The sequence below is a fragment of the Hippoglossus hippoglossus genome, chromosome 17, assembly GCF_009819705.1.
Source record: "Hippoglossus hippoglossus isolate fHipHip1 chromosome 17, fHipHip1.pri, whole genome shotgun sequence".
Taxonomy (NCBI): Eukaryota; Metazoa; Chordata; class Actinopteri; order Pleuronectiformes; family Pleuronectidae; genus Hippoglossus; species Hippoglossus hippoglossus.
In genome coordinates, this window is record NC_047167.1 from 23,145,435 (window position 1) to 23,172,749 (window position 27,315).

General features: G+C 45.7%; 2 protein-coding genes and 2 non-coding genes across 6 annotated transcripts in view; 2 read left to right on the forward strand and 2 right to left on the reverse strand.

Annotated features, from left to right (window-relative positions):
• LOC117778532 (double-stranded RNA-specific editase B2-like) overlaps window positions 1–19,766 on the reverse strand; it is a 34,271-nt gene extending 14,505 nt beyond the window's left edge. For all 3 annotated transcript variants that reach the window (XR_004616803.1, XM_034614218.1, XM_034614216.1), the window contains exons 1-9: window positions 19,639–19,766; window positions 8,341–8,427; window positions 6,791–7,734; window positions 4,218–4,335; window positions 3,773–3,935; window positions 3,155–3,306; window positions 2,657–2,810; window positions 2,281–2,462; window positions 1,337–1,512 (exon numbers count right to left, since the gene is read on the reverse strand). Coding sequence is in view for 2 of the 3 variants with exons in the window: in XM_034614218.1 (XP_034470109.1) it covers window positions 1,337–1,512; window positions 2,281–2,462; window positions 2,657–2,810; window positions 3,155–3,306; window positions 3,773–3,935; window positions 4,218–4,335; window positions 6,791–7,734; window positions 8,341–8,427; window positions 19,639–19,711 (2,049 nt within the window). In the remaining variant the exon portion in view is untranslated. The remainder of the gene's footprint in view (window positions 1–1,336; window positions 1,513–2,280; window positions 2,463–2,656; window positions 2,811–3,154; window positions 3,307–3,772; window positions 3,936–4,217; window positions 4,336–6,790; window positions 7,735–8,340; window positions 8,428–19,638) is intronic.
• LOC117778540 (tripartite motif-containing protein 16-like) lies at window positions 1–26,837 on the forward strand. Its single transcript, XM_034614232.1, has 4 exons — window positions 1–5; window positions 13,324–13,332; window positions 16,544–16,546; window positions 25,044–26,837. Exon 4 carries the CDS (start codon window positions 25,044–25,046, stop codon window positions 26,718–26,720), a length of 1,677 nt encoding a protein of 558 aa, XP_034470123.1. The 5' UTR covers window positions 1–5; window positions 13,324–13,332; window positions 16,544–16,546; the 3' UTR covers window positions 26,721–26,837.
• On the reverse strand, window positions 10,472–10,554 carry trnal-uaa. Its single transcript has one exon. It is a non-coding gene; the product is annotated as a tRNA-Leu (tRNA).
• Window positions 11,987–12,068, forward strand: trnas-cga. Its single transcript has one exon. It is a non-coding gene; the product is annotated as a tRNA-Ser (tRNA).
• Window positions 26,838–27,315: the final 478 nt, after the last annotated feature.

The window sequence follows — 27,315 nt, forward strand, 5'->3', positions numbered from 1 at the left end:
TTTCAGTCTTGTTAACCAAATGACACACACGATTGATTTGTGGATATTCAAGGACACAAAGACAATGACGGTCCGGTTGTGCTTCGGGAGGATTCATGTTCTGTCCTCAGATTAAAAATGACGTCGTCTGTAAATACTTCAGCCTCCTTGTGATGACTCCTATCTCCCATGAAAATACATATTTTACACAGCACACATTTTGACTTGTTACTGCAGGTGTAACTAATAACATTATGGTTTCCCAGAATGCCATGCTGCTGATTCAACCGATGTGACGTGACGTCTAAATCAAACATTGCTCACATCTAAGTTTGCCGAGTGAGAATGTCAGAAATCAGAAAGAGCGATTAGCGTCTCCGCACTGAGTTTCCCTCCAATCATATTTGTGCTTTGCTTATTGTTCCTTGACACTTTATTTTAACGATCTCAGCTCATGGTGGCTCCAACCTTTCATTGACGACTCAACATGCACAGCGTCCAAAGGACTCAATCACGTCATATTATTTTCAGGTGCGATCAGTTGGAATTAAAATAGCATTTGTGTTATAATCTATAGAGTTAATTTAATGTTCTTCTCATGTCAGTTTTAAAAACATCAACGTTTCTTTGATGGAAAAGAAGATTTCTGAGTTGATGTTTTGTTATCAAACGGTAAAAGTATAATATTCTATCTCTTTTTGCTCTGTTTAGTGTTTAACTGCTTGATGCTTCTCTATGTTCAGACTGATTTGTCTTTGCTTCCTCCTGATATTAAGAGCAGCTTCTTTAAAGATTCCAGGTGCTAGTTATATATATATATATTTACTCTTTCTGCCATCATCAAATTTTAAACCACGTCATACATATTTTAATTTCACATTGGAAGGAGTTGCTTTTAAAAGCACTTATAATGTGGCAGAGCTCGGGGACAATGTGGTGTTTTTAAGAGGAGTTGCTTTCCCTGTGTTCTTGAATAATTTGGTAGATCGCAGCCAACGTCTCAACTTAATGTGTCTGTGCAGATTCTATTGTTCGGTAACGCAGCTTTAATGTGGACCTGAAGATAAGTCAACCGCTCGTGCTTTTGCTTTCTGTTCTTCATGAGTAAACCAGTTTTTTATTACAGGTTAAAAAGTGAAAATGTTCATCGAAGAGAAAACACAGACGGGAATTAAACAATTTGCCTTCAAGTGAATTCTGTGAATCATATTCAGTGATTTGTGTTGTGTTTGGAGTTATCTACTTGTAATTTCATGCAACTCACATCCCCTCTCTGCCTGAGTCCCCTTGAGCAATCTCCTGACATGAACCCGCAGTAGGTTCAGTGTTTTCCCGTCTCTGGGCGTCTCTGACCCACCTGACGCTGCAGCCCCTGCCAGCGGTCAAACAGCGAGCTCCTGCAGAGCTGCGATGGCGTCCCGGAGTCCGGCCTCCTTCCCGTGGAGGTGCAGATCTCCTCCAGGCCTCCGTCACCACAGCTCCAGCTCAGGCTGACGCTCGGGGCCTTCCCGGCCGGCCGCGCCTCGCTCAGACCTGCGCAGACAAAACCACGTGATCACATCGTGTAGGACGTGACACATCCCTCCACCAAGGAGGTCGTGGAGGTTTGTTGGTTTGGTTAAAAACAAGATTACACAAAAACCACTGGACTGCTCGGGTCAGGGGAGAACGCATTCAATGTTGCTGTGGATTCGTGAATTTTTCATTTTACATTATGAGATGTGGCTTTGGTTTTACATTTTCACTTTCCCGTTCCCCCCGGTAGAAACTCGTGGATCTTAATTTTGTGCGCGTGTGCAATTTGCTGCAGCTAGATTGAATTCAATGAGACCGCCCCGGTTGTGGTGGAGGTTTCACATTCTTGGATTATTACCTCCACCAATCAGGTTCTGTTTTTATCCCTGTCAGCTTGTTTGTTAATCAGCAGGATTACGCAAAAACTAGCAAACAGATTTCCACGAAACTTAACAAAAGGATGGAACGTGAACCAAGAGAGAGGCCCTTCATCCGGATCAAGGGGCGGATCCAGGAATCTTTCTAATCACTGTTGGATTATTTATGTTTTGGGACATTTTCACTCATTTCCCAGCAAATAATTCATGACTGTTGATTTATAAAAATCTGGAATATTGAGAGGACTGATGTGTCCTTTCTCAGTCATCTCAATGCAGACCCCCTGCTTTGCTGTAGAACAGGGGAGACCTTGCGTCCAGGACACCACACGTCTCCATCTGGGTCACGAGGAAGTGTATCGTTGTACGAGCGTGTAAATCAGGCGGTGTCGACGCCGCGTGGACCTACAGCTGAGCAGCGGCTGCCGGCGGCGGTAGGGGAAGGGCAGGTGCTTGACGGCTGCGAGGCGCCGTGTCAGGGCTCGGCCCAGGTGACCCGTGTGGCTCAGCGTCCCCACTGTCAGGCTGTGCAGGTAAACCGGCTCCACCAGGTGGGACAGGAGCGCCCCCTGGAGTCCGACGACGCTCCACCTGTTGACACAAAAAACGTTCTGCAGTCCTATCCTACATGTTTCTTTTTTATTTGACCTTTGACCTCCAAAATCGACTCAGTTAATCAGTGACGTCAGGTGAACGTGTGTTCCGAATCTGAAAGAATTCACCTGAGGAGATCCTGGGATGTCACATGTCACAACGCTAATCCATCCATCCGCAGTCACACTCACTTTGCCATTTTGTCGGTGCAGGACATGGTGACCAGACGTTCCCCCGGCAACAGAGCGTCCCGTTTCTGATTGGCTCCTCGTGGCGTGACAGGCAGCGTGCCCTCCCCCCCGTTGACCTTCACCCTGAGGTGAGAGCGACACCTCCGGCTGGGATCTGACAGAGGAGGAGGAATCAGATGAGGCGCCATAACTGCTGAAGTTCCATAGAGCAAGACATTTTCAGCAAATCGGACTTTATGTTCTCAGAGCGATAGAAAGTGACCAGAGCCCCGCCCCCTGCAGGTCAATGAACTCGTTAAGGAACAGCCAATCGGGTGAGGAGACTGATGACCTGCGGAGAGTGAGGTCATGACTTTACTTCGACAGGTTTCTAACTATTCTGTTTATGTTGAATGTTTGACTGAAGCACCAGATGATAATAGCAGCAGCATAATGAAGTCGTCAGTATTTGGTCCAGAGTGTTCTGGTCTGATACCAGTTTAAACGTGTTTGTCTCACAGGCAGCACTGGTCTCGTAGGGGCAGTTGAGTCGAGCGTCTCCACACGGTGACGAGCTGACGTACATGTGGAAGAAGACGCCGTCCTGCAGCCGTAAGCCGCCGCCTTTGTTTGGCACAAAGATGGATTGTTCCTCGCCGTCTGCCGGATTACTTGAGAGAGGAAAGAAAGAAATAGGACAATAAGGGGCGATTCACGTTTCAACGCGAAAAGAAACAAAACCATCTTCTGACAAGAGGCTGAAAACACATCAGTGGTGAAACTTTTTCCATAATCTGACAAAGTTTACTGTGATATTTTTGGGATCACTTAAAAAGTTAAAGAAAACCTTTTTATGTCTGCGTGTGATTAAATATTTGTGACTAAATCAGCAACGAAGTTTAAGGCCTTGATATCTTCTGTTCTTAACAGACATCTCAGCGTCTCTGGATGGGGGGAGGAAGTTGAGATGTGGCGTCCATCTTTATTCACAGTCTGTGGCTGAGGCCGACTCACGATTGGTCGACAGCAGAGCCTCGATACCGCGGCGTCACACCACGATCGCTTCTACTAAAAAACAAAACTGTACGTCTGTGTGGCGTTTCCAACCAAGAGCAAGATGAATCGTTTTGTTTGTACCAGAGCAGCAGCTCCAGCTGAGAGTACAGGAATCGAACCAGCGCTCTTCTGCTGAGAACTTCAGCGTGACAGTCGCCGAGCGTCGAGTCGCGGTCGCTCGCGTTGTCCAGACACTTCGTCCCCGTGGCCAGAGACACAACGTGGGCCGATCTGAGGTCAAAGCCTGGAGGGACAGGAGCAGGAAGTTCAACACAAAGAGAAAGAGGAGAGAGAAAGAGGAGAGAGACCCACAGCTCAGGAGACATATTCTGTTACTACTGTAAAATGTTGACATGCTCTGAAGTTCAGAAAACACAATTCACACTATGTAATTCACTTTCTTTAACATTGGGGGATTGGACGTTTTTCTTTGACTTCACGGATCCGGATGAACTCTGGGTCGCGACCTTGAGCCGAGGCAACGGTTCAGCTTTCATACCAGACCTGCTGTGTCTCCGCCCCTTACCTCTGGTCATCACGATCCCCGCCAGCACCTTGTGGCGAGCGTGCGAGGTGGAGAAACAGCCGAACGTCAACTCGCCGTGTTTCTCTCTCACCAGGTGGAAGATGGACTCCGCGAAGAACTGCAGAGGAAACGGCAGAGACAGGGTTTACGGAGCTGAGGAGGCAGCACGTCCTCTTTTTCATTCCTCTCTGCCTTCATCCTCTCGTTTAGGACTTTAGCTGAGTCCTGTTTGTTCACATTCATCGACACCTTTTCAATAGGAACGTCTGGAATCATGATGTATTGGTAGAATGCAAGAAACACTGATCTAAAAACAAGTGCATCGTGTGTTTGTGGTCGGACTTGAGGATTTGTGCCACAGGTCGGGTCAGTGAAGGGTTCTGAGCGTTTCCTGCTGGTCTGCGTGTCAGATGCTCTCGCACAGTTTGATTCAACCTGAGTTTCACACACAGTCACATGATCACTTCTGTCTGAGCAGCTGTATCACTCTCTAAATCTTTCCCTGTCCTTCAGGTTGCTCCAGGCAGAGCAGAGCGAGCTTGATTCATGGCAACAGATGTTCTGGGCTCTGCTTTACTCGTTGTGTGTTCACCAGGTGGAACAAAAGAAAACCTGCAGGCGGTAAAACGCCGCAAATTGTACGTTGCGATTCATTTTACATCGTAGAATATAGATAGGCTCCGCCCCACACTGGGCTGGCGTTTGGTTGCGAAAATTTGCTTAAATGAGTTTTTCGAGCTTGTTCAGCCTAAAAAATTAGATTTATTTTAATATTTATTTTACGTTCCCGGCATTACAGTAATGTCCTCACTACAGACTGTGAATAAATCTCCACTTCCTAACGCCATCCAGAAATAAAGCCAAGCATCCTGGACACAAACGTTTTGACGTTTTAGTTTGGGTCACCCAATCAGCTAACACAGAGGGGGGTGGGGTTTAGACTGCAACCAGCCACCAGGGGGCGATGGAGAGGATGAACTACAATACTGTACTCTGCTCTCCAACTGCCAGGAATCAATTAATGCTCAGTGGTTTTCACTAGTTTTCATCTCACTGGCTTCAGTAATATTGAAGCAATAATGGTCTGAGAGATTTATGACTTAAACTATTTAAAAAGCAACATCATCTGTATTTATTGTCCCAGGATTTGAAAACTAACGTACTTATTGTTTTTAGGATATCGGTTCTTTTCAAATAAAAGAATCTGGCTTTAAAAACCCGGAACACTGTGAACACGCCTCCTGAACCCAGACCTCACTGTCTGTCGCTGTTTTTCCTTACAGGCCTCAAATCGCTCCTGTGGTTTTCCTTTGGTGAAACTCTCTGCTCGGTGTTTCCTGGGTGACAGCGGCACAAGGTTGTGTGTAATGAGTGTGTTAAACAATTATCTGTGAGATTATTATGCTCTTCACACCGCCTTCCCGCTCCACCTCAATCTCCTTGGTCTGCTGCCGCTCCTCCTTCATCGCTAATGTGGTGTAATAATGTTCATTAATGCGTCACGCCGCCTGACAGACAGTTCGCGTTGAAGGGTGGGTGTGTGTGTGTGCACGTGTGTGTGTGTGCACGTGTGTGTGTGTGCCAAATGATCAAAATCTGTCTTCTAGACAAAGAGGAGGAGAAGCTTCTGAAAATCGTCGGCCTCTTAAGTTTTGCCTGCAGCAGTGTAAAACCACCTCTTTGTTCAGATCACATCCAAAACGCTCCTGTTGCATCTCCCGCTGTCTGGATTCTCTCGTCAATTCACCCACCGGGTTCCATAAAGAACGTGCATATCCATCTTTCTAAGATTCCTTCGACCACGTTCAGTCGCCCCCTTCAGCGTCGTGGAGACAAATCTACTCGTATTCATAAAGCATGACATTAGAAGACGTCGGGGACAGTTCCCAGAGACATAATGAAGTTGTTTGTATGCCGCAGATGAGCATACAGGACACCGTCCCGCTCTCGGGCCTCGGGACATGATGGTCACGCTGATGTGCAGCACACTCCATTTGGTAGCACAGGGCTCACCTCAGAGACGCTTATCCCGAGACTTAGAAGACTCAGAAAGCTGCAGAGACGAGGGACAGATTCCGTGTCACTGCCAGACTCTGACTCATGAAGGATCACTGAAGGATCTGGAGTAAATCTGCTTTCTGTCACGTTTCAGAGTCGCCTCCGTCTGCTGACCGGACATTTCTCTACAAATGGGTCACATGAACATTTTAGGTCATTTAAGACCCAGAAGCTTCTCTGTGGACGGACCATGTTCCTTTTTTTCATACAGACAAAACCACTCGTTTCCACACAATTGTCTTTTGTGCCCGTATTTCCATTTCTTATGTTCCGTTAGGTTTGAAATCCCTCATCTTACTTTTCACCATCGCTGTTCCCCATGCACAGTATTTCCTGTAACCGAGCACATCCCCAGTGCACGTGAAAGATCATGTGCTGTGTGATTTCGAGCGTGTAGACGGAGATGGTTCCTGATACGGAGCTAAAACGCTCGTCTGGATGGAGACTGTTTTGCTTTTGTGCAGTTTCTCTCTTGGCAATAAAACCTGTGTGGTGAAAACAGAAGTTCTACTCACCTGAGGTAGCTGGTTTTTGGTTCTGCTGCTCTGGAGGCCCATGACCTTCTTCTCTGGTCCCAGGCTGATGTTGTACAGAGACTGTAGAGCAGCTGCCGCCGCCTGCGCCTTCGCCCGTCTTTTACTGTGACCACACCCTTCAAACACCCTCCCCCCCACCCGAACAACCATGACGAAGCTCCTCATCAGTCTGCCGTGAACTCTCTCCACCAGACACATGTACCTGAGCCCTGGCTGCAGCTCGCTGAGCAGCGCCACTGGGCTGAGGTGCTCTAACAGTGAGGTGCAGAGGGCTCGTCTTTTGGGGTTTGTTGAGGAGACCAAGTCCAGTGTGAGATGAACAAGTCGTTTGTGGTTGTAAATGCTGGAGAAAACCTCCTTTTTTGCTGTGTTGCCATGCAGGAGATCTTCAAACAGGGATGGCTCAGACTCCTGGAGGAATCCATCGGGGATGTCCAGTTTATCTGCTGTAAAATCCGTGGGTGTGCCGGTGAAGTTCTCCATCACGCTGTGAGCCTGGGAGGCATTTGGGAACTGGATGAAGGACCGGAGAGCGAGCTCCGCGGCCCTCATCTTCGCCTGCTTCTTGGTCGGCCCTCGACCCTCAAAGTGGAGGCCGTTGACCTCCACGCCGACAGAAAACACCGGAGCGTGCAGAGGACCCGTCTTTGACGCGACCTCATAGCGCAGCCCGGGTCGTAGCTCGTTCAGCTGCACCAGCGCGTTCTTCTGAGTGACGGCCCACGCGGCTTGTTTACAGGTCAAGTGGCTTTGGTAGAGCAGCCGGTCTTTTCCATCCACCAGCGGCTGCTTCCTCTTCGTGGCCCTCGCTCTGGTTCTGGGGAAAGTTGTGCAAAACGCTGACGGATGATACTTTCGCAGTCGATCACAGTCCAGCTGGATTTTATCATCCTGATTCTCTTTCACCTCCAAACTGCTTGTACCTGTTGACAGATTCAAATCATGACAGGGACCTGGAAAAGACGTTTTTGCTTTTATGATTTCTCTAGGTCGATAGAAGCAGCTTTTCATGGGAGCTGGTCAGCAGAGGTGGCAGAAGTCCACACAGTCTTTACTCAGGTAGAAGTACTCATACTCAAGTAAAAGTAAACAACTCAAGTAAAAGTATAATAGCTCAGTTGTCTGTGCGACGCTCGATGATGCAAAATTAAAAAAAACCTTCCCCTCAGATGCATTCCAATGAAATTAACGAGCCTGTTTTGAAAATGTAAAAGTGTCAAAGTGAAAAGTCGTCAGAATTTGTACTTTGTTAGGTCACCTCTTAGCATTCAGGTTAATGCTAACGCTAGTAAGCTCACAATGATGATCTGCTGATGATTAGCAGGTAAATTACCACAATTAGTACACGTAATAAAATATAAGGCAACAAAAATAATCAGTATCCTCTAATTGCAGCATGACACGTGATGTGTGTGCGTTAATTGGCTCGATGCCGTCCTGCTCATGGTCGTCTGTCCTTCGTAGCGGCGACATTTCAACAGAGGAAAACCAACCAAACTTGTCCAAGTGAAAAAAGGAAAACCATTTACTTGAGTTGTCTGCGTCCTCAGCTGATGAAGCTCCAGTCTCCCAATGTCGCATGGGACTGATGAGGGTGGATATTCTGTCGCCTCGTTCTGAAAGCAGAATCATAAATGTATGAAATGAGTCTTTTCACAGCGAGACACGTCACGTGGTCTCGAACAGGGACAGATGAAGTGTTTCACTACCGTGTATTTATTATAATAACAGAACAACTCATATCTTTGAGCCCAGCGTCTCTGAACGCTTAGGCTGCGCAGTTTTACATTCACTCCCCCCCCCATGAAAGTAATGCAGTGGAGGGAGGTCAACACATTTTAGGTGATGTAGTGCAAACGTAAGTTGTGAGACTGAGAGAGAACCTGACACGACCTCATCACTGATGCGGCAGCGGATGTGTCGTCGTCCTCACGCTGCACAAGGTAAAGAGTGAGAACGCTTATTTCACAGGATCAGGCCGTTGTCATGTTTTGACCTTTTTCACGTCTCATTGCACCACACACCTGCTGTGAACGCTGAAAGAGGGAGGACAAGGGGGACAACGTCCACAGTCCCTGTCTGGTGACGTCCAGAGGAAACTAATATGAGTGTTGAGCAGTTTGACAAATCAGATTTCATCCTGCTAGTGCCGGTGTTTTCGGCCAGGATGTGTTCCTCTGCCACGCCTTCGTCTGGGGAAACCGAATCTGGACATTTTCAACTAATACGACCGCAACTCAGTCATTTCTTTAAATCCTGTTTCAAACCTAACGGATAATCACACATATCCTGTTGTTGTACCTGTGTGCAGACCTTTGCTCCAGACTCAACGACTTATTACATCGTCCTGGAAAAACTGTAACTGATCATCTGCTGATCCCCACTGGCTCTGAAACCAGTGGCCCCATTTATCCCCATGTGGATTTATCTGGTGCCCCATCACCATTTAACCGCTCTGGTTAAACCAGGGGGCGTAACACACAACACATACGAGACATAAACACAGAGAAATACGAGCTGCACTGGCAATAACATTTGATATGAACTGTTCAGACGATATTACGGCCTGTGAGCTGAAAGTCTGAATGTTATGAATCAACATTAAGACAATGCACCATTTGAAGACACTGGTAAGACCATAATTATCTGTATATCCTGGTTTTCACTGTCTCTAGTTGTTTTCCAAGGAACGCTGCAGCATCACGGGTTTAGAAAAATCGTTTTATTTGACCGTCCGGCAACAGCGAGGAAAAGAATCACTCTAAATTTCAAGATTACCAAAAGTACAAGCTGTAAAAAACTATAAAATACATAAATCATTTGAAATAAAAAACAAACGTCATGTTTGAAGTACAATCGGATTGAAAATTGGATGAAAGATGCTCGTTGTTCAGATTCCTGGTGGCAAATGTTCCTGCCCGTGGACTGGTGATTCTGGAGGGCGCTGCACACCGAGTCATTAGTGTAATGAAGAGAGCAGACTAAACCGTTCTGCATTAACCTCGCACCTTGCAGTTATATTGGGCGTGTGATGCCATTAAGTGGCTGATATGAGCGAGAGCTGTGCGACGGGATGTGAATGTAATGATGTGAGTCTGCAGCTTCTGAAGGCAGGTGCAGGTTGGAGGTGTTTTAATGACCTGCATCATCACGGCTAATGGGACCAAACACATAATAACTGTGTTTGTCTTTGGGTTACGTCGGCGAAAGCCCTCGCGCCTCCCCACACGTCCTGTCATCTTCACTTATTCATTCATCCCTCACTCTCTCACTCACCGAGCACGGCGTTAACTCACACCCATTTGTGAATTGCAGTGTTAGAGTTTGCACTTGATTTAACTCGAGGTAATCTACCTGTAATCTCTGTCACACGCAAATGTGCAAAAATGGGTTTGTGCAGCAATTTAGAGATGAAAGTGCAACACGTGCACAACTGAGGGACAATGTGAAAGTGTCAACGTGCACTTGGACTAGTGAACTCCAGAGTTCCTGTGCTCTCATCTACGCATCAGGTTTAAAATGCCCACGTTAACCAGAGCACTGACCCTATATGACGAAATGAAGTTTAAATCATTTGATCTGTAACTTATATTGTAGAACGTAATATAATTATATCATTGTTTATATAACTGGAGCAAGCTCATTGAGGATAAAGCAGAATACCAGGAGTGGGGATCGAACCCACGAGGGCATTTGCCCATTGGATCTTAAGTCCAACGCCTTAACCTCTCGGCCATCCTGGTTCTTCTCAGACAACGAGACCTCCTGCTTTATACGAGCAGGAGGTCTCGACGGATGTTGACTCCGGGACTGGGAAGTGGAACCAACGTGCTTCAAACTTGTATTTTCTCGAACGACCAGCAGAGTGCGACTCCACCTGAGTCGCGTTCTATAGGAATCTATTAGGAAAATTAAAAACTTCTCACTTCACTCTTTTATCTTGTGGCATCGCTGATAGCTGGAAGTGTAAAAGATATTAGTACTTTGCACTGAATTCACCGAATAGTGACCAGAGCTGGCATCGCTTCATATTCCCAAGTGCTTGTGTTTATCAAACCTTAGAAGCAGAGTTTCTCCATCCAACCACTGTTAATGAACCTTATTTAATAGAATAATGAAATTAGGCATGGCGGGGGGGGGGGGGGGACGAGGAGCACCCGCTCACTGTCCAGTGTGTGTGTGTGTGTGTGTGTGTGTGTGTGTGGTTTGACAGCTGTGGATAATCTCATTTGCTAAGCGTAATTAATGGGAAGCGAGTTTCATTTACTTGTAATGTGGACTGTCTTTCCTCAAGGGCAAAGAAATACGGAAAACTTTTTGTAATAATTTCTCAGTACTGATAATGAAATTCGTTACCGTTGAAGATTTACTGTCTTACTTATCACATCAGTCTCTATCCTGGTGTTGCAGATTGGTTTCTTATTGTTTAGTAACCCCGTTAAAAGATATTTCTGTAAATAAGGATCTTATAGGTATTGTGATAGAAATCAGCAGCCAACAACGAGACCTACAGACTCCTACTCAAGAATGCAACTGTGCAGCATTTCTGCAGAGCTGAAGGTTGCAGGGAGCCGCAACATTTCCAGTGTTTCAACTGGAATTGAACACGTTTGGCTTCACCGGTCCGACTCGTCCAAGGTCCAACTCTGAGTCCAAGTCGCCGCCCTCAGTGATGGAGGTTGAGCGTCTCGTACACAAGTGATGGGAGGATGGAGCAGGAGGGTAGGTGCCATGTCAGCATTAATGTGGCATTGAGCTCCCAGGAGAGCCGTTGCTTCTTCATGTTGAAAGCAGCCCTTCGATGTCAATCATCTAATTCTGATGCCTCCTTCCTTTTCTGGATCAACCTCCTAGGAGGAGACCCCAGGGTGGACCCAGAACTCAATTGAGGTATCATGTATCCCATCTGTCCCGAGGATCTGGGCAGTGTTGCTGGGGAAAGGGACGATTGGAACATCCAAGCTTAGCCGGACTTCGAATAATTGGAAGAAGATAGATATTGATGGATTCAAAAGATCCTCCTCAAAACCCTGTCGGTCGGTCGGAAGCTAGAGTCAGTTGCTCCACACGTTTCCTGCCGGCCCCAGTAAAAACTCAGAGAATTCACCACGTGTGAGGAATTCATAACCTTCACGTGGTCCCGTTTGATGACAGTTAATCGTGATAAAGCTGCGTGCTGTGATGGCCGAGTGGTTAAGGCGTTGGACTCGAAATCCAATGGGATCGTCCCGCGCAGGTTCAAACCCTGCTCACAGCGATGCACACCCATGAAACCTGTAGAGCTTTTAATGTTTGAACACTGTTACTAAAGAGGATGGGCCCAGACTAAACTTCTCTTCACCTCCTCAAGCCGTGTTTACCAGGGACCACACGGAAACAGTTAGATGCTTTAGTTAAACTCGAAGATCTGGAACAAATCAATGCACGAACTTTCCCAACATTTCCTTGAGTTCATGTATGAAAACGGTTTTAGTCGGTCTTGAATTTGTAGCTGCTGACGCGGCACCGCTGTGAATCCAAGGCTCGTGAAAGCAGCTTAATAAGAACTTCACCAGAATTTGGAAGATGGGTTGAAAAGTATAATGTCCTGTTTTATGTGCACCTCAAACACATGTTCTGTTTCTACTCACTGATTTATTTACTGTGTTATTTGTAATCGTTGCACCTGAGTGTTTGTTATTTCAGTGCAGATCCATGTCGAATATAATGTCCTGAGATGAGCAGAGAGAACGAACCACGAAGCCTCTCGTCAAATCTTCTCACTCCAGCATCAGAGCCGCGCAGCGAAAAGCTCAACGTCTGCTTTCAGATCAACAGGCTGATGATCATTATTTGGAAATGAGTGATGAAATTATTGCCTGAAACATATGGTGATGTGCAATGAAATAGCAATGAGAGATAATAACGACGACAGCAGTAATCTATGGCAGCTGACTGCCGACAGCGGCCTCGTTTCAACTTCTAATGCCCCCCCCCCGCCTGCTGCTTCACTGTCGCTCCGTCACTTTAAAAGATTGGGTTTCCTTTGTCTCTAAATGTGGATTTTTACAATTCTGATTAGGGATCAGAGTTCTGGGTAAAGCTGTTGAATTCTATCTTACAGTAACTAACAAAACGTACGTGCGGGGACGATTTAGGTCCCTTTCACAAAGACAACCCCCCCCCCCCACAAATCTGGCTTTTGTCGTCAGTGTGAAAATCTTCATGAAATGACTCTGCAGTCGTCACAGGGATTTATCGGCACCGGCTCTGACACGAAACTTGGATTTAACATCCTGTTGGTTCCCACACTTTATGGTATTTCCTGTTTTATTTTGAAACACTTTCTGTGGTTTCAGTTCCTGGTCATTCGCCCCCTAGACCTGCCTATTTCCTGTCCCTGTGTTTCCTGCCAGGAGACCCTTGAATCAACGTGCTCAGTCTACTGCTCCCTGCCAGGTTGTCTTACTTCCCTGTGTTCATCACTTCTTTGGGTTTGACCTTTTTTTTACGACTGCCTGTTTACGGAGGAGGCGAGGAAGGTAACTTCTTGGTGAAGGTAACTTCTCGGTGAAGGTAACTTCTTCGCCTCTTTCAATCCGCGCTCCAACAATCTTCAGGTGCCGTTAAGTTTGAAGTTACTGAAGTAAAAATGTATCTAAAAGGTAAAAGTTATTCCAATGCCTTTTAGCTGGTTTACCTGTATTTTTAATTTAATTGCGTACATGTGGCAATTTTGGTGCAAAGCGTGTCTACAGTCAATCTCACGGCTCGGCTGTAGGCTGCCATATTAGACTGTAAACAAAGATGGACGCTGGGTTTCCACTTCCTCCTGAAGCCAAACCATCCAAGAGCGGCCATCTTGTGCTGGCGATGTAATTTGGGGCCAGAGTTATATATATATATACAATCGATTGCTTTATAAAGGCTGTTTAATTGATTGATCGATTGCTTGTCCTTGATATCCATGATGCTCAATCTTGCTTCAATTTGAGACACTTAATTTTTGATTCTTAATTTTTTAACATTAACGAAAAATCAAGTTTAAAGAAAACAAAAATTCCATGTGTAGTTTGACTTATTAGTTCAGTCCCTGTCCCGCATGCTAACATGGAGTGGGCTGTCTTCAACAACTTTGAATGACATGAGATATCCACTTTGATATTTATTCATCATGTTGTCCTGTGTGTGTGTGTGTGTGTGTGTGTGTGTGTGTGTGTGTGTGTGTGTGTGTGTGTGTGTGTGTGTGTGTGTGTGTGTGTGTGTGTGTGTGTGTGTGTGTGTGTGTATTTGGATTTTTCACTGTAATAGCTCAGGCCAAAACAAATGTAATGAGAGGACCATTAAATAGAATTGACTGCAATTTTCCTAAAAACATCTCAGACTGACCCAGACATCAAAATGCTGCTCGTATCCAAAACCGATTGTTTGTCTGTTGATTGTTTGTCTTCAGAAAACAGCAGAGAGAGGATATGAGCCGAGCAACACGCGCACAGTGCACGTCCAGGATGTCAGGAAAAGACACGGCTCTGCTGATGTGTTACACATTGTAAACAACAGGAAGCAGAGCACTAAGTCTTTGTTCTAGGAAAGCTAAGGTGACGGGTGGGAAACAAACAATGAAATGAAGAGGAAAAAGGTTCAAACACTATCTGCAAATTTGAGGTAAACTTTCTGTAGCGTACGCAGTGGCGGAGCGGATCAGTGGCGGCAGCTTCCTTCACTCTGAGCTTCAGAAGGAATGGGACCCCTAACCCTTGCAGATCTGGTGCTACACTTTACCCGCTGAGCATCCCTGCAATTACGTTAAATGGGCACACAAACCATATTGCTAATGTTTTCATGGAGCCAGAGCCCCAGAGAAGTGTGGAGATTGCCGAATCCATCAGTGAAATTGCACACTGACATGCCCCACTAAGTTTGACTGCACGACGGTGCTCACTTACCCAAAATGCATCCAACGCACAGACATGGCCAAACGCACGAGACGTCATGAGGAAACGACCGACGGGCTCGTCACAGACGGCAGCTGTTTGTTCCATGTTGCTGAACCGTAATCCTCACTAAAAGCAGGACAATGAAATCATTTCTGTGACGAGATTTAACGGCCAACAAATGACAGTTTGTTAATTTGACGGAAATACCAGCAGTCTGGAGAAAAATCCTTATTAACAGAGTAATTTCATTTTGTACTCAATGGACTTTGTCCGCTAATTCCGAACAGGGCGGCATGTTTTTATGTGCTGAGCGAGGATTGCTCCCTGATTTGATTTGGAACCTTTTACTTTTGTTTCTATTTCATTGAACCCATCTCAGAAAAGCATGTTTTCCTGGTGCAGCAATTAGACCTGCTCCATTTAAACAGAGCCACTGAGATGTCGTATTTCATGGCTGCATTTAACCAAGACGGTTAGAAAACTTTGGGTTGTTTTGTCGTGTGAAGCTCCAGGTTCAGGTTGGGTTCCACTTTTCTTTCTCTCTTGTTCCGTGCCCATCATCCGGATGTTTTGAAACCCAGAGAGCAGCGTTTGAAGTGAAAGAACCATCATCATTCTCCCTCGATTCCTTTTCAACATTTGGTTTTACTTTTCCTTCCCAGAGTTAGATGAGGAGACCGAACTCATGCTTCACCACAGCCTGTAAATAAAGATGGACGACACATTTCCACTTCCTCCCGCTGTCCATGCGTGAACGCGGAACTGTCCGAGTTTGCGTAGTAGCGCTACATGTGATTGCGAGAGATGTTTCAACCCATTGTTATAGCATCAAATAACTAATTAAAACCAAACTTACAACACGAAAAAGAAACAGAAATACAGAAAAAGTGACAATTAAAGCTCGAGTCTTCATCTGGATCTGAAATTATCCAGATTCGCTGTTTTCCCGCAGATTTAAGTTTGTTTCCCAAACTCTTGAAATATTTCTCAGAGGAAAACGTTCCTGGAGGGTCGCATAAAATAATCTCACACTAATGGACGACTTCTAATGATTGACGCTCACTGATAAAGCAACACAATTGTTCATGTAAATGTCTCCACAAATACCTGATTTGACATGATCGTGATTGGAGACGTCAAAACTCAAAGTGTCTCACTGCGACAGAAAAAGTGTCATTGATTTACTGCGAGATAAAGAGGGAGCTGAGCCGTCAAGCACTGGTTTCCCTGCTGTCGAGCGTTCAAGATACAGATGCAACCTTCTGTTTGTAAAGTGACAGCTGGCGGGAAGGCACCGCTCGTTGCTGGCTGCAGTGGAAGCATTAGCTAAGTGCATTCTGGCCCTAAAATAGTGGGATTGGAGGAGCTGTGTTGGGTAAGGATTTTCTGGAGGACCCGCTCTCACTGCAGCGTTGATGCACAAAAAAGGCCAATGGGTCATTAATGAAAGTGGAATGGGCTTAGCGCACTTTGAATAACTATCGGACTTAATACAAAAGCCATCACGGAGTAATCTGCCGCATCTACGCAGGATTAGCACGGGGAGAACAATGCCAGATTAATCCTAAACAGCTGACCTGTTGCCCAGACAACTGTAATTATGATTACCAGAGCTCGCATCATTTCATTTATTCACATACATGACACGTGTGAGACGGAGTGAACGCAGAGTGAAACTGAACTTTTCAGGTTTCTAACACTTTAGTTCCACCAGCTGAGCCTCTGATCTACTGGAACATATGAAATATGAGCCGAAGAAGCAGGATAGATATTTATTGCAAATCCTCAGAGCCGCTTGTAAGAAAACAATAACCAGGAAGTGGCTGAGTAAAGAGTCTGCGACTAGAAACTTGTATAGCGGCTTCAGACAGGAGGATGCTGTCTGAGCTACATGCCAGTCTGGACAATGTCTCCCACCCTCTCCATGACGTGCTGGTCAAACACAGGAGCACGTTCAGTGCAAGACTGAGACCAACGAGATGCACCACACAGCGCCACAGGAAGTCATTCCTGCCTGTGGCCATCAAACTACACAACTCCTCCCTCCGAGTGCCAGACCCTCGGAGTCTCAGACCCTCGGAGTCTCAGACCCTCGGAGTGTCAGACCCTCGGAGTGCCAGACCTTCTGAGTGCCAGACCCTCGGAGTCTCAGACCCTCTGAGTCTCAGACCCTCCGAGTGCCAGACCCTCTGAGTCTCAGACCCTCGGAGTGTCAGACCCTCCGAGTGCCAGACCCTCGGAGTGTCAGACCCTCGGAGTGTCAGACCCTCCGAGTGCCAGACCCTCGGAGTCTCAGACCCTCCGAGTCTCAGACCCTCGGAGTGTCAGACCCTCGGAGTGTCAGACCCTCGGAGTCTCAGACCCTCGGAGTCTCAGACCCTCCGAGTGCCAGACCCTCGGAGTGTCAGACCCTCCGAGTGTCAGACCCTCCGAGTGCCAGACCCTCGGAGTCTCAGACCCTCGGAGTGTCAGACCCTCGGAGTCTCAGACCCTCCGAGTCTCAGACCCTCGGAGTGTCAGACCCTCGGAGTGTCAGACCCTCCGAGTGCCAGACCCTCTGAGTCTCAGACCCTCCGAGTCTCAGACCCTCCGAGTGCCAGACCCTCCGAGTGCCAGACCTTCTGAGTCTCAGACCCTCTGAGTGCCAGACCTTCTGAGTCTCAGACCCTCTGAGTGCCAGACCCTCCGAGTGCCAGACCCTCCGAGTGCCAGACCTTCTGCGTCTCAGACCCTCTGAGTGTCAGACCCTCTGAGTCTCAGACCCTCGGAGTGTCAGACCCTTCGAGTGCCAGACCTTCTGAGTCTCAGACCCTCTGAGTGCCAGACCTTCTGAGTCTCAGACCCTCCGAGTGCCAGACCCTCCGAGTGCCAGACCTTCTGCGTCTCAGACCCTCTGAGTGTCAGACCCTCTGAGTCTCAGACCCTCGGAGTGTCAGACCCTTCGAGTGCCAGACCTTCTGAGTCTCAGACCCTCTGAGTGCCAGACCCTCCGAGTGCCAGACCTTCTGCGTCTCAGACCCTCTGAGTGCCAGACCCTCTGAGTCACAATTTCCCCCTGGAATCAATATAGTATTTCTGATTCTGATTGTGATAATGGAACAACTGAGTTTTTCTCTATCTGCTGGAGATTGTTCTTGTGTCCACCTGCAGATTTAGATGATTTCATCATCTGACTCTGGGTGTAAAGGAGATTCACATAAAACTTTCTACCTGCTTCTGTCGATGTACATTTGTTGACCTTTGCGTGACCTTGTGGTCATTATGTCACCACTGATTGCTGCTACCTGAGGCTCCACGGGCCGGATTCTGCAGAAACATTGTCGCTTCGGTACAAAGTGAAAAATCTGAACAAACGTTGGCCGAACACTTTGAAGACACACATTCGTGGTCCCCAGATGATGTGTCTCCTCTGAGTGTTGCGCCACAGTGAGGTTTTTATTTTAGACTCTGGGTGAACGTATTAATGTGGAAATGTAGACAAAACCACATGTTCCCCTCTGGGTAGAGCGTTATGACTTCGGTTACTTTAACTTAACTTTCTGACTTGGCTCTAGCGCCATCATCAGGTCAAAATATTTTGTCCAGCATTTTGGTTTATCATTAAATCCCTGCAAAATAAATGATAAGGTCAGTATAAGGTGAAAGGAAACGAGGGCCTAGGGACTGAACTGGTCTGAATGCACTAAATGAGCAACGTTCTTGTTCTCGGTGAACTCAACAGATCAGCTTGCGACTCCTGAATCGTTCAGTCAGCTGAGTGAGAACGAAGCTCATGTTCAACGGCACCGTAAAACATCCTCTTTGAAATCCTGCAGCTGTAGCCCAAGACCTCGAGAAGTCCACATCACAACATCTGAGCATTGTCTGTGCCACATTTTACTCTATTAAGTCAAGCAGTAGGGGGCGGTATGCACCTTGGAGCGGTTTCAAAATGACAGACGTTGGATTTGCGGCTTTAGCAGAGTTATGAACTAACACAAAAGAGGTAAGACGTCACCCATGTGTCGGCCTTTGATGTGAACTTTATATTCTGGTGAGTGTCGGTCGTACAGAGAAAAGACCGATGACGCAGGGATCCGAGGAGTCTGGGCTTGTGTTAGCATGAAGAAGCACGAACGTCAGCACCGGCTTTGTGGCCACGCACAGTTTGTGTGTTTTGTCGACGTGCTGATTCAGTTGTTTTGCGTTTGAATTTTGTTCGGTTTAGGTTAAAATGGTTGTTATGGGCTTAGCTTGTAGCGCCATCATCAGGGCAAAACATTTTGTCCAGCATTTTGGTTTGTCATGATATAATGCCTGCAAGATAAATGACAAAGTAAATTTGTACAGATTTAGAAATGAATGCACCAACCTGACGTTATCTCTGATTTCAACACCTTGTAAATGGTGATAAATAAGATAATATTCCTGTTGACATTGATATCTGAGTTGTATTATGACACTGAGGTCACGTTGGTTCCTGATCCGTCTGACAGCAGGAAAAAAACTGTTTAAATGAAATAACTCCCTCCTGTGATGTGGTACAATAATCAAAACGCTTCGTGTCATAAAGTTAAGATTCCAACACACTTGAGTTACTGTAACATTGCTGTAATATTTTCTGCATGTAGCCCCACCTGAATGTAGTGCTACATGAACATTGTGTAGTTGCTTTGAAATGTATATTATATTATGTATATTTTACACTGAAAGTGCAAATGAATGTGCATTTAAATATAATGCAGCAAAGCCCTCATATGTCACCGTATTACAGTATTTTTACAAAAGCAATTGAGAGCAAAAAGCGAGGATGAAATGTATTTAATAAAAATCTGATATATTAAAGTCTCTAATAATCTGAATATTAGTGTTATATCTGTGTCAAGGTGACAATAGCCCCAACATAAAGTTCCCCTGAGCTGTTGTACTGACCTTTGCCTTTACTCCTCCTCCTCCTCCTCTTCCTCTTGGACTTTCCCTTCACGTGGGGGTCTGACCTCTCCATGGCTCCGCGGCAGCTCCCTTCCACCCCCGACTCTCAGAACTTCTTTTCTCTCTCTCCTCTGTTATTTCTGCAGGAGGATGTTGTCCTCTGCTGCTTCCTCTCCTCCGTCTGGGTGGAACAAATGCTCCGGGAGGATTGAGAGTGCGGCTCTGCACACTCTCTGTCTTGCAGCTCCCCCCTGCTGCCGGCTTTAGGAGGCAGGAGGCTGTGGTGGCTGTGACATCATGGGGAGAGGCAGAGCTTTGGCCGAGGCTGCATCAGCTGGTAGGAAGCGCCACATATCCGAACCCACAAGCAACAGATCAACCAATGAAACCTTCTGAGTCACTACATTATTTGACCCTAAAATCATATCTGGATGTTATGGGGGGAAGAGGAGAAACCCCGGCTCTGAGTCCTAAAGCAAGAGTCTGTGTCCAAATGTGCAAAAAGTCGATTATTTCTCATTTAAACTATTTTAGAGAAATTTAAGAAAAACCCTGGGCAGTGAAATCAGTATGTTTCTCTCAGGTGACGTCAGATTAAAGAGGTTCTGACGTAAAAGACACCGATCAAACAGCAAAAAGGAAACGTGATCACAGTAAACGTGTCGGCAAAGGGTTTAAAAAAACCTCTTTCTGGATTTTATGTCAAGAGAAACATTTAAAAACTGCTTTGTAACAAAAGAAATGCTGTAAGTTTTAACTTGAACTATGATCCCATCACTCACAGTAAAAAGTGGAAGTGTATTGAGTTCACTTCACAAAAAGATCTGCTCAGTTTTTCTGAATTAACGACAAAACAGAGCACATTTGTTTTTCTCAAGTTAACACAATACACTTTCGTAGTTTTCAGTCCCGCTCTTATTTTTCACTGAAGGTCAAGTGCTTGATGATATGTGTGTGTGTGTGTGTGTGTGTGTGTGTGTGTGTGTGTGTGTGTGTGTGTGTGTGTGTGTGTGTGTGTGTGTGTGTGTGTGTGTGTGTGTGTGTGTGTTAGCAAATCAGTAAAATGTGTGCAATAACAAAATAAACGATCACGAGTAAACGCGACTGACTACTCATGTGGGATCAGTTAATAACGCTGCAGGCTACTTTCATACAGTTTGATTCAAATATAACAAGAAGACATAACGTTGTTAGACGTGCATTCCTTCTCATGCACTACACGCAATCAGCACGTTTTGCATTGCGAAAACAAATGAACTCGACGGTGAACTCGAAACAAAGGGAGGCGGTGCAGAGGAGCTCTTTGTGTTTTTCAGGTGGAGAAAACTAAAAGAAGATCAAGTAATTAGTTTGATTGGATTTGAAAACATTTGTATCAAAGTAAATAAGAGAACAGATGTTAAAGAAAAACCCAAATTACTGATCCTGGTGGCCATACTTGTGCTCGATTTCTTTTTAATATACGTCTTTGAGGTAGCTACCGCCGCCGATTTGAAGGTTATGAATAGTTTTTTCTGCAGGATTACGCAAAAACTACCCAACAAATTTCCTTGCCATTTTGTGGAGGGGTGGGGCACGACCCAAGGAAGAACCCATACAACTACAGGACACCGTCTTCTATCAAAGTAAAACCCTGAGAAGTAGATTTAAAATGATGAAGTATCACTCAGAGGAATCTTCAGCTTCAGTGAGGACAGCACAGTGTACGTGCCTCAATAATAAACCACAGAATACAACATTTAAAGCTTTCGGCTCTAATATGAACGATTCATTGTTTTGCATCACAATGCACACTTAGCATAATCCCCCCCCCCCCCACTTATTTCCCCTTCACCTTGACTTCCAATTAACATCAGCTGTTTAATCCCTGCCAATCACTGTCCTCAAACTGGAAATCTGACTGCGTTAAATCTGAGCTGTGAGATCCAAGTTGTCTCCTTTTGTTTTGGTCCCCGACATCGTTTTTATCGTGGCTATCATCACATGTTATCGCTTCACCCCTCCTCTTCCCGGCGCCTTTCAGTCTCTCTTGGTTTGCAGGTTTCCAGGGACCGACTCCCTCGTCAGCGGATTAGTGAGAGACGATGCACCTCTGGGTTTATCTCCAGGTGAGAAGGTCTGAATGATCGCGAGAAGCCTGGGATTCACACTTCTTGTTGTATTTCACCTGTTTGACACTCGAAGCTCCGCCGCTGTTTCCTCATGTGATTTTCCACACAGTCTTACAATGTGAGGGAGAGAAGATCGAACTGAAGGCAGCTGTAACTCCCCCTTGTTGATTTGACTTTCCTTTTGGAGGATCTGTAGCTGGAGAAGTGTCCCAGATTTGTCCTAAAATCAGGCACATGCATGTAAAGGAGTCAGTCTCAGCTGTCAATCAGGACGTCACACACCTTTCTTTATCATCAAATAACTAATTAAACTTATTTGAAACATGAACACTCAATTCAAAATATAGTATTAAAGGTTCCAGGTAAAAAAAAGAGCTGGAGACAACATTCCAGAGCGAACACGTGTGTGCAAACGGGATAGAAACCAAATATCTGACGCGTCCTCCTGCTGTTTCCAGAGTGTCAACGTGAGCTAAAGAAGACGTGAGCCTTCAAAGTAAAACACGCACACGACACAGAGCCCATCCCGGCGTCTGATGAGGAACAGATTGATTGCACTGTATCTCAGCCTGTGGCTAAGATCCCACAGGGCAGGGAGAATGAAGTGCTCTCCAAACTGAGCTCAACATCCCGGCAAATAGGACGTAGCAGCTTCCCCATGTGGGCTCCTCAGGCCAAACATTATCCTGTACATTAGATCCATCGCCGTGTTCCCCTGAACAGAGCGGCGGCCTCCAGGCACGCTCTCTGCAGCCTCCCCCCCCCGTCAGGTTCGGTGGTGCGGAGGATTTAGCTGCATGTACACGATGAATGATGTGATTGTGTCATATTGCAGAATTAGCATATTTATGTTTTCGTCTGTCTCCTCATCTCCTTCTCCTCAGTTCACACTTCTTCTGCTTGGTTCTGTGCTTTGGTTTTTGTTTCCAGTTTTCAACGTGTTGTTTCTTGGTCGATTGATAATTTTTAAGAAAAACGTGAAGTTGTTTTGCATGAAGTTGTATTTTATTCAATTTAATACAACTTAAAGCTATTATATAAACATACAAAGACATATTCTATAGCTATTTGCATTTTTTAATTTAGAAAAATGTACATACTTTCTTACCTTTCTTCTTTCTCTCTCTGTGTGTGTGTGTGTGTGTGTGTGTGTGTGTGTGTGTGTGTGTGTGTGTGTGTGTGTGTGTAAAAAAGAGAGGTGCGTTCGTTTCATTGTATTTGAGAGCGACACCGTGAAGTCAGCCACCCTGGTCATGCTTGACTGATGAGGCGGGGGGGTGGGGGGGTTGTTCATTATGCTGTGAAATAACGATCATACTGTGATTAAGTTGATTATATTTCATGAATATTTGAAACCAAATTTCTGATTAAATAAGTTCTGGTCTTTTCCTTTCTGACAGACTGAGAGATCATATCACGCCTCAGCCTGCTGCACTGAACACATCATATCTCTGATGGACACAGAGATATGACTCTGTGGTGTTTGAAGTCCAGTGGGATCCACAAATAATGTGCTTTACTTTGCAGGAGCCATCTTCTGCTCAGTTTCAGATTCATTATGCTGTTATGATTCAATCTTTTCAATACGGAAATATTGGTTTTGTTTTTGTTTGTTTTTTAAAGAAATGTCTCACATCGACTCCTCCAGACTTTCTGCAGACTTTGTACTTGGGGGTGATGTGGAGGGAATCTGCAGAAACTCCGGAGGCCCTCACTCGGACATTTGCCTGCTCACATACACCTCCTCTGGAGAAACGGCCGAGGATCCACTGAGTTCAGTGCATGAGGCTCCATGTGTCCCCCGACATTCTAGACCTATAGCAGCAGAACTAAGAGCCTGAACCAGCTCTAAGCTGATCACAAAGGAAGGTTTGAAGCCGACTCTTGAACGTAGAGAGGGTGTCTGTCTCCAGAAATGAAATTGGGAGATGACTCCACCAGAGAGGAACTTGATAACTCTACTTTTATGGACTTTAGGGAGGACAAGTCGGCCTGAACTCTGGGAGCGCAGTGCTCCAGTGGGTTGATAAGGTACGATGAGCTCTTTAAGGTATGATGCTGCCGTATTAATGTCGGTGAGGAGGAGAGTTTTAAATCAAATTCTTAATTTAACAGGAAGCCAGTGTAGTGAAGCAAATACAGGAGAAAAGTCAGTACTTTTTATAATGTTGATAAACCACGTCATTTGAAAATGACTGATGTAAAAAAAATGAAAAGTGTTTAAATACAATTTCTACCACATAGAAAAGTGGCTGATTTAGCATAATTATTTACTGGGCTTGATAATAAAAGTTAAACGTTTCATAGTCAGTAATGTTGACTTTTTGCGTCATGACTGTGGGAAACTAAAGGAGCCAAGCCCCTGATCGCAGCTTCACGTGGGACACTGGCGGCACCGAGTGGCAGCAGGGGGGAACTGCAGGGAGGAACTGTGAAGCTCATGGACATTGAACTCAGATTTTGCAGGCGTCAGGATCCACATGGACAAGAAATGGAGGTTGTCATGCTGAATATTTTGAAAGGAATATTGAAATGTATGACATTTTTGCCACCATATGTCTTTTATTAACACTGTAGGACCTGTACTGCGTAAAGTGAAACCTTCCATGTGTTCGGTTCGACTCTGAGCTTTGGCTGTGCCGAGTCTGAGGGATTTCTTTCAATTTCAAAACTAATTTGTTCTCTATCACCTCCTTGCAGACGTCTCTGATAAGATATCATCCAAGGAGCAGCTGGTGCAGAGAACAAAGTCCATCTAGAATAATCTTAATTACAGTAGAAAACTGATAGTCAGCTCTGAGTCACACCTTTACAGTTTATGAGGAGCTTCCACAGAGGTGATAAGCGAGGCGTGGCCCGGTTGACTGATAAGCTGATGGTAGATTTTCTGTGTAAACATGCAGATGCCACTGAACGATGTGAACCAGGTTGTTTCACGTCTTCTGTGACTCTGAATGTGCTCTCTGGTTTTGTGACACACTCATGACTTGAGCTGAGATTTAACTCATGACTGAAAGTGTGGAGGGATCAATTTCCTTCTTCACCAAGGGGAAGTTGAATATTGTTCTTTGGCTGAAGGTTCTCCCATATGCCCAGGATACTTATTAACTTTAAAGGAGGAGGACTTTGACTAAACATTAACTTGCTCCCGCCCCTTCACCGAGCTGCTGGTTTAAGTTAAGTGAGAGTGAAGTGTGGTGAAGTTCAGGAACTGAGAGGCAACGAGAATAACAGAGTTTGGATCTTGATACAACTTTTGTCAGTTAAAGGGAAACTGAGATCCAGGACGGTGAGATGGCGCAGAGAGAATTTCAGCTGGAGCAGGAAATGTTCTGCTGTTCGATCTGTCTGGATCTACTGAAGGATCCGGTGGCTACTGGCTGTGGACACAGCTACTGTAAGAGCTGTATTAACACTCACTGGGACAAAGAGGAGGAGAGAGGAAGCTACAGCTGCCCTCAGTGTAGACAGACCTTCACACCGAGGCCTGTCCTGGGGAAAAACACCATGTTAGCTGGTTTAGTGGAGGTGCTGAAGAAGACTGGACTCCAAGCTGCTCCTGCTGATCACTGCTATGCTGGACCTGAAGATGTGGCCTGTGATGTCTGCACTGGGAGAAAACTGAAAGCTCTCAAGTCCTGTTTGGTTTGTTTGGCCTCTTATTGTGAAAAACACCTCCAGCCTCATCTTCAGTCAGCTCCATTTAAGAAGCACAAGCTGGTGGAGCCCTCGGAGAAGCTCCAGGAGAACATCTGCTCTCGTCACGATGAGGTGATGAAGATGTTCTGCCGCACAGATCAGCAGTGTATCTGTTATCTCTGCTCTGTGGAGGAACATAAAGACCACGACACAGTGTCAGCTGCAGCAGAAAGGACTGAGAGGCAGAGAGAGCTCGGGCTGAGGAGACAAACAATCCAGCAGAGAGTCCAGGACACAGAGAAAGATGTGAACCTGCTTCAACAGGAGGAGGAGGCCGTCAATGGTTCTGCTGATAAAGCAGTGGAGGACTGTGAGAAGATCTTCACTGAGCTGATCCGTCTGCTGGAGAAAAGAAGCTCTGATGTGAAGCAGCAGATCAGATCCCAGGAGGAAACTGAAGTGAGTCGAGTCAGAGAGCTTCAGGAGAGACTGGAGCAGGAGATCACTGAGCTGAAGAGGAAAGACCATGAACTGAAGCAGCTCTCAGACACAGAGGATCACAACCAGTTTCTACACAACTACCCCTCACTGTCACCACTCAGTGAATCTACACACTCATCCAGCATCAGGATCCGTCCTCTGAGGACCTTTGAGGACGTGACAGCAGCTGTGTCACAGGTCAGAGGTCGACTACAGGACATTCTGAGTGAGACAGAGACAGAGATTTTACAGATTGTGTCTCAAGTGGATGTTTTACTGCCACAACCAGAGCCAGAGACCAGAGCTGACTTCTTAAGATATTCACAGGAAATCACACTGGATCCAAACACAGCAAACAAACATCTGTTATTATCTAAGGGAAACAGAAAAGTAACACGTATGAGTGAAGAACAGTCTTATTCTGATCACCCAGACAGATTCACTTATTGGCCTCAGGTCCTGAGTAGAGAGAGTCTGACTGGACGTTGTTACTGGGAGGTGGAGGTGGAGGTGAGAGGAGCAGTTGGTGTAGCAGTCACATACAAGAATATCAGCAGAGCAGGAGACTCAGGTGAATGTAGATTTGGATTCAATGATAAATCTTGGATGTTAGCTTGTCATGTAAACAGTCATAACTTCTGTTACAACAGCATCTGGACCCCAGTGTCAGGTCCTCTGTCCTCCAGAGTAGGAGTGTACCTGGATCCCAGTGCAGGTGTTCTGTCCTTCTACAGAGTCACTGACACCATGACTCTCCTCCACAGAGTCCAGACCACATTCACTCAGCCTCTCTATGCTGGAGTTAGGGTTTGTTTATATAGAGACACAGCTGAGTTGTGTGAACTCAAATAGACTCGAGTCATTAAAAGCAGTGATTTAGATTCTGTGTTTAAATCTTTAACTTCTTTTGTCTCCATGTTTGTTGATCAAAGTTCGTCGTGGTGACGTTTCTGCTCCGCACAGAGATCAGCTGTCAATCAAACACTGACCTTCCTTTATCACACATATTTAGTTCTCACTTTGTAAAGACAGAAATCTATAATTACACTGACATGAATGTGTTTGAAAGAACTGATGTTGCTGTTGTTTTCTAAATCAAAGTAGAAATCAGGTTGTGTGATGTTTTAGAACCTGTATCGATCCTGATCCTCATCAATGAGATGATTCTTTGTTCTTTTCTTTTCCACATGTGAGACGGAGGTGAAACAAACTGATTGTGTGTCCATGAAATCACTGAACAAGAGTCACTGAACAGACTTTACTGATGAAGTGATCAATGAACTCAGAGCGTCAACATGTCCAACAGACCAACTGCACTCTGGTTGGATTTACAGAGCATCAGTGTTATGGGATGTTTGGTCACATTGTAAATGTGGAACCTGGTTTGTTTTTATCACGGCTCATCTCTGTAAAGTGTGAATCCACTCGTCCTCGTTGTATTTACATA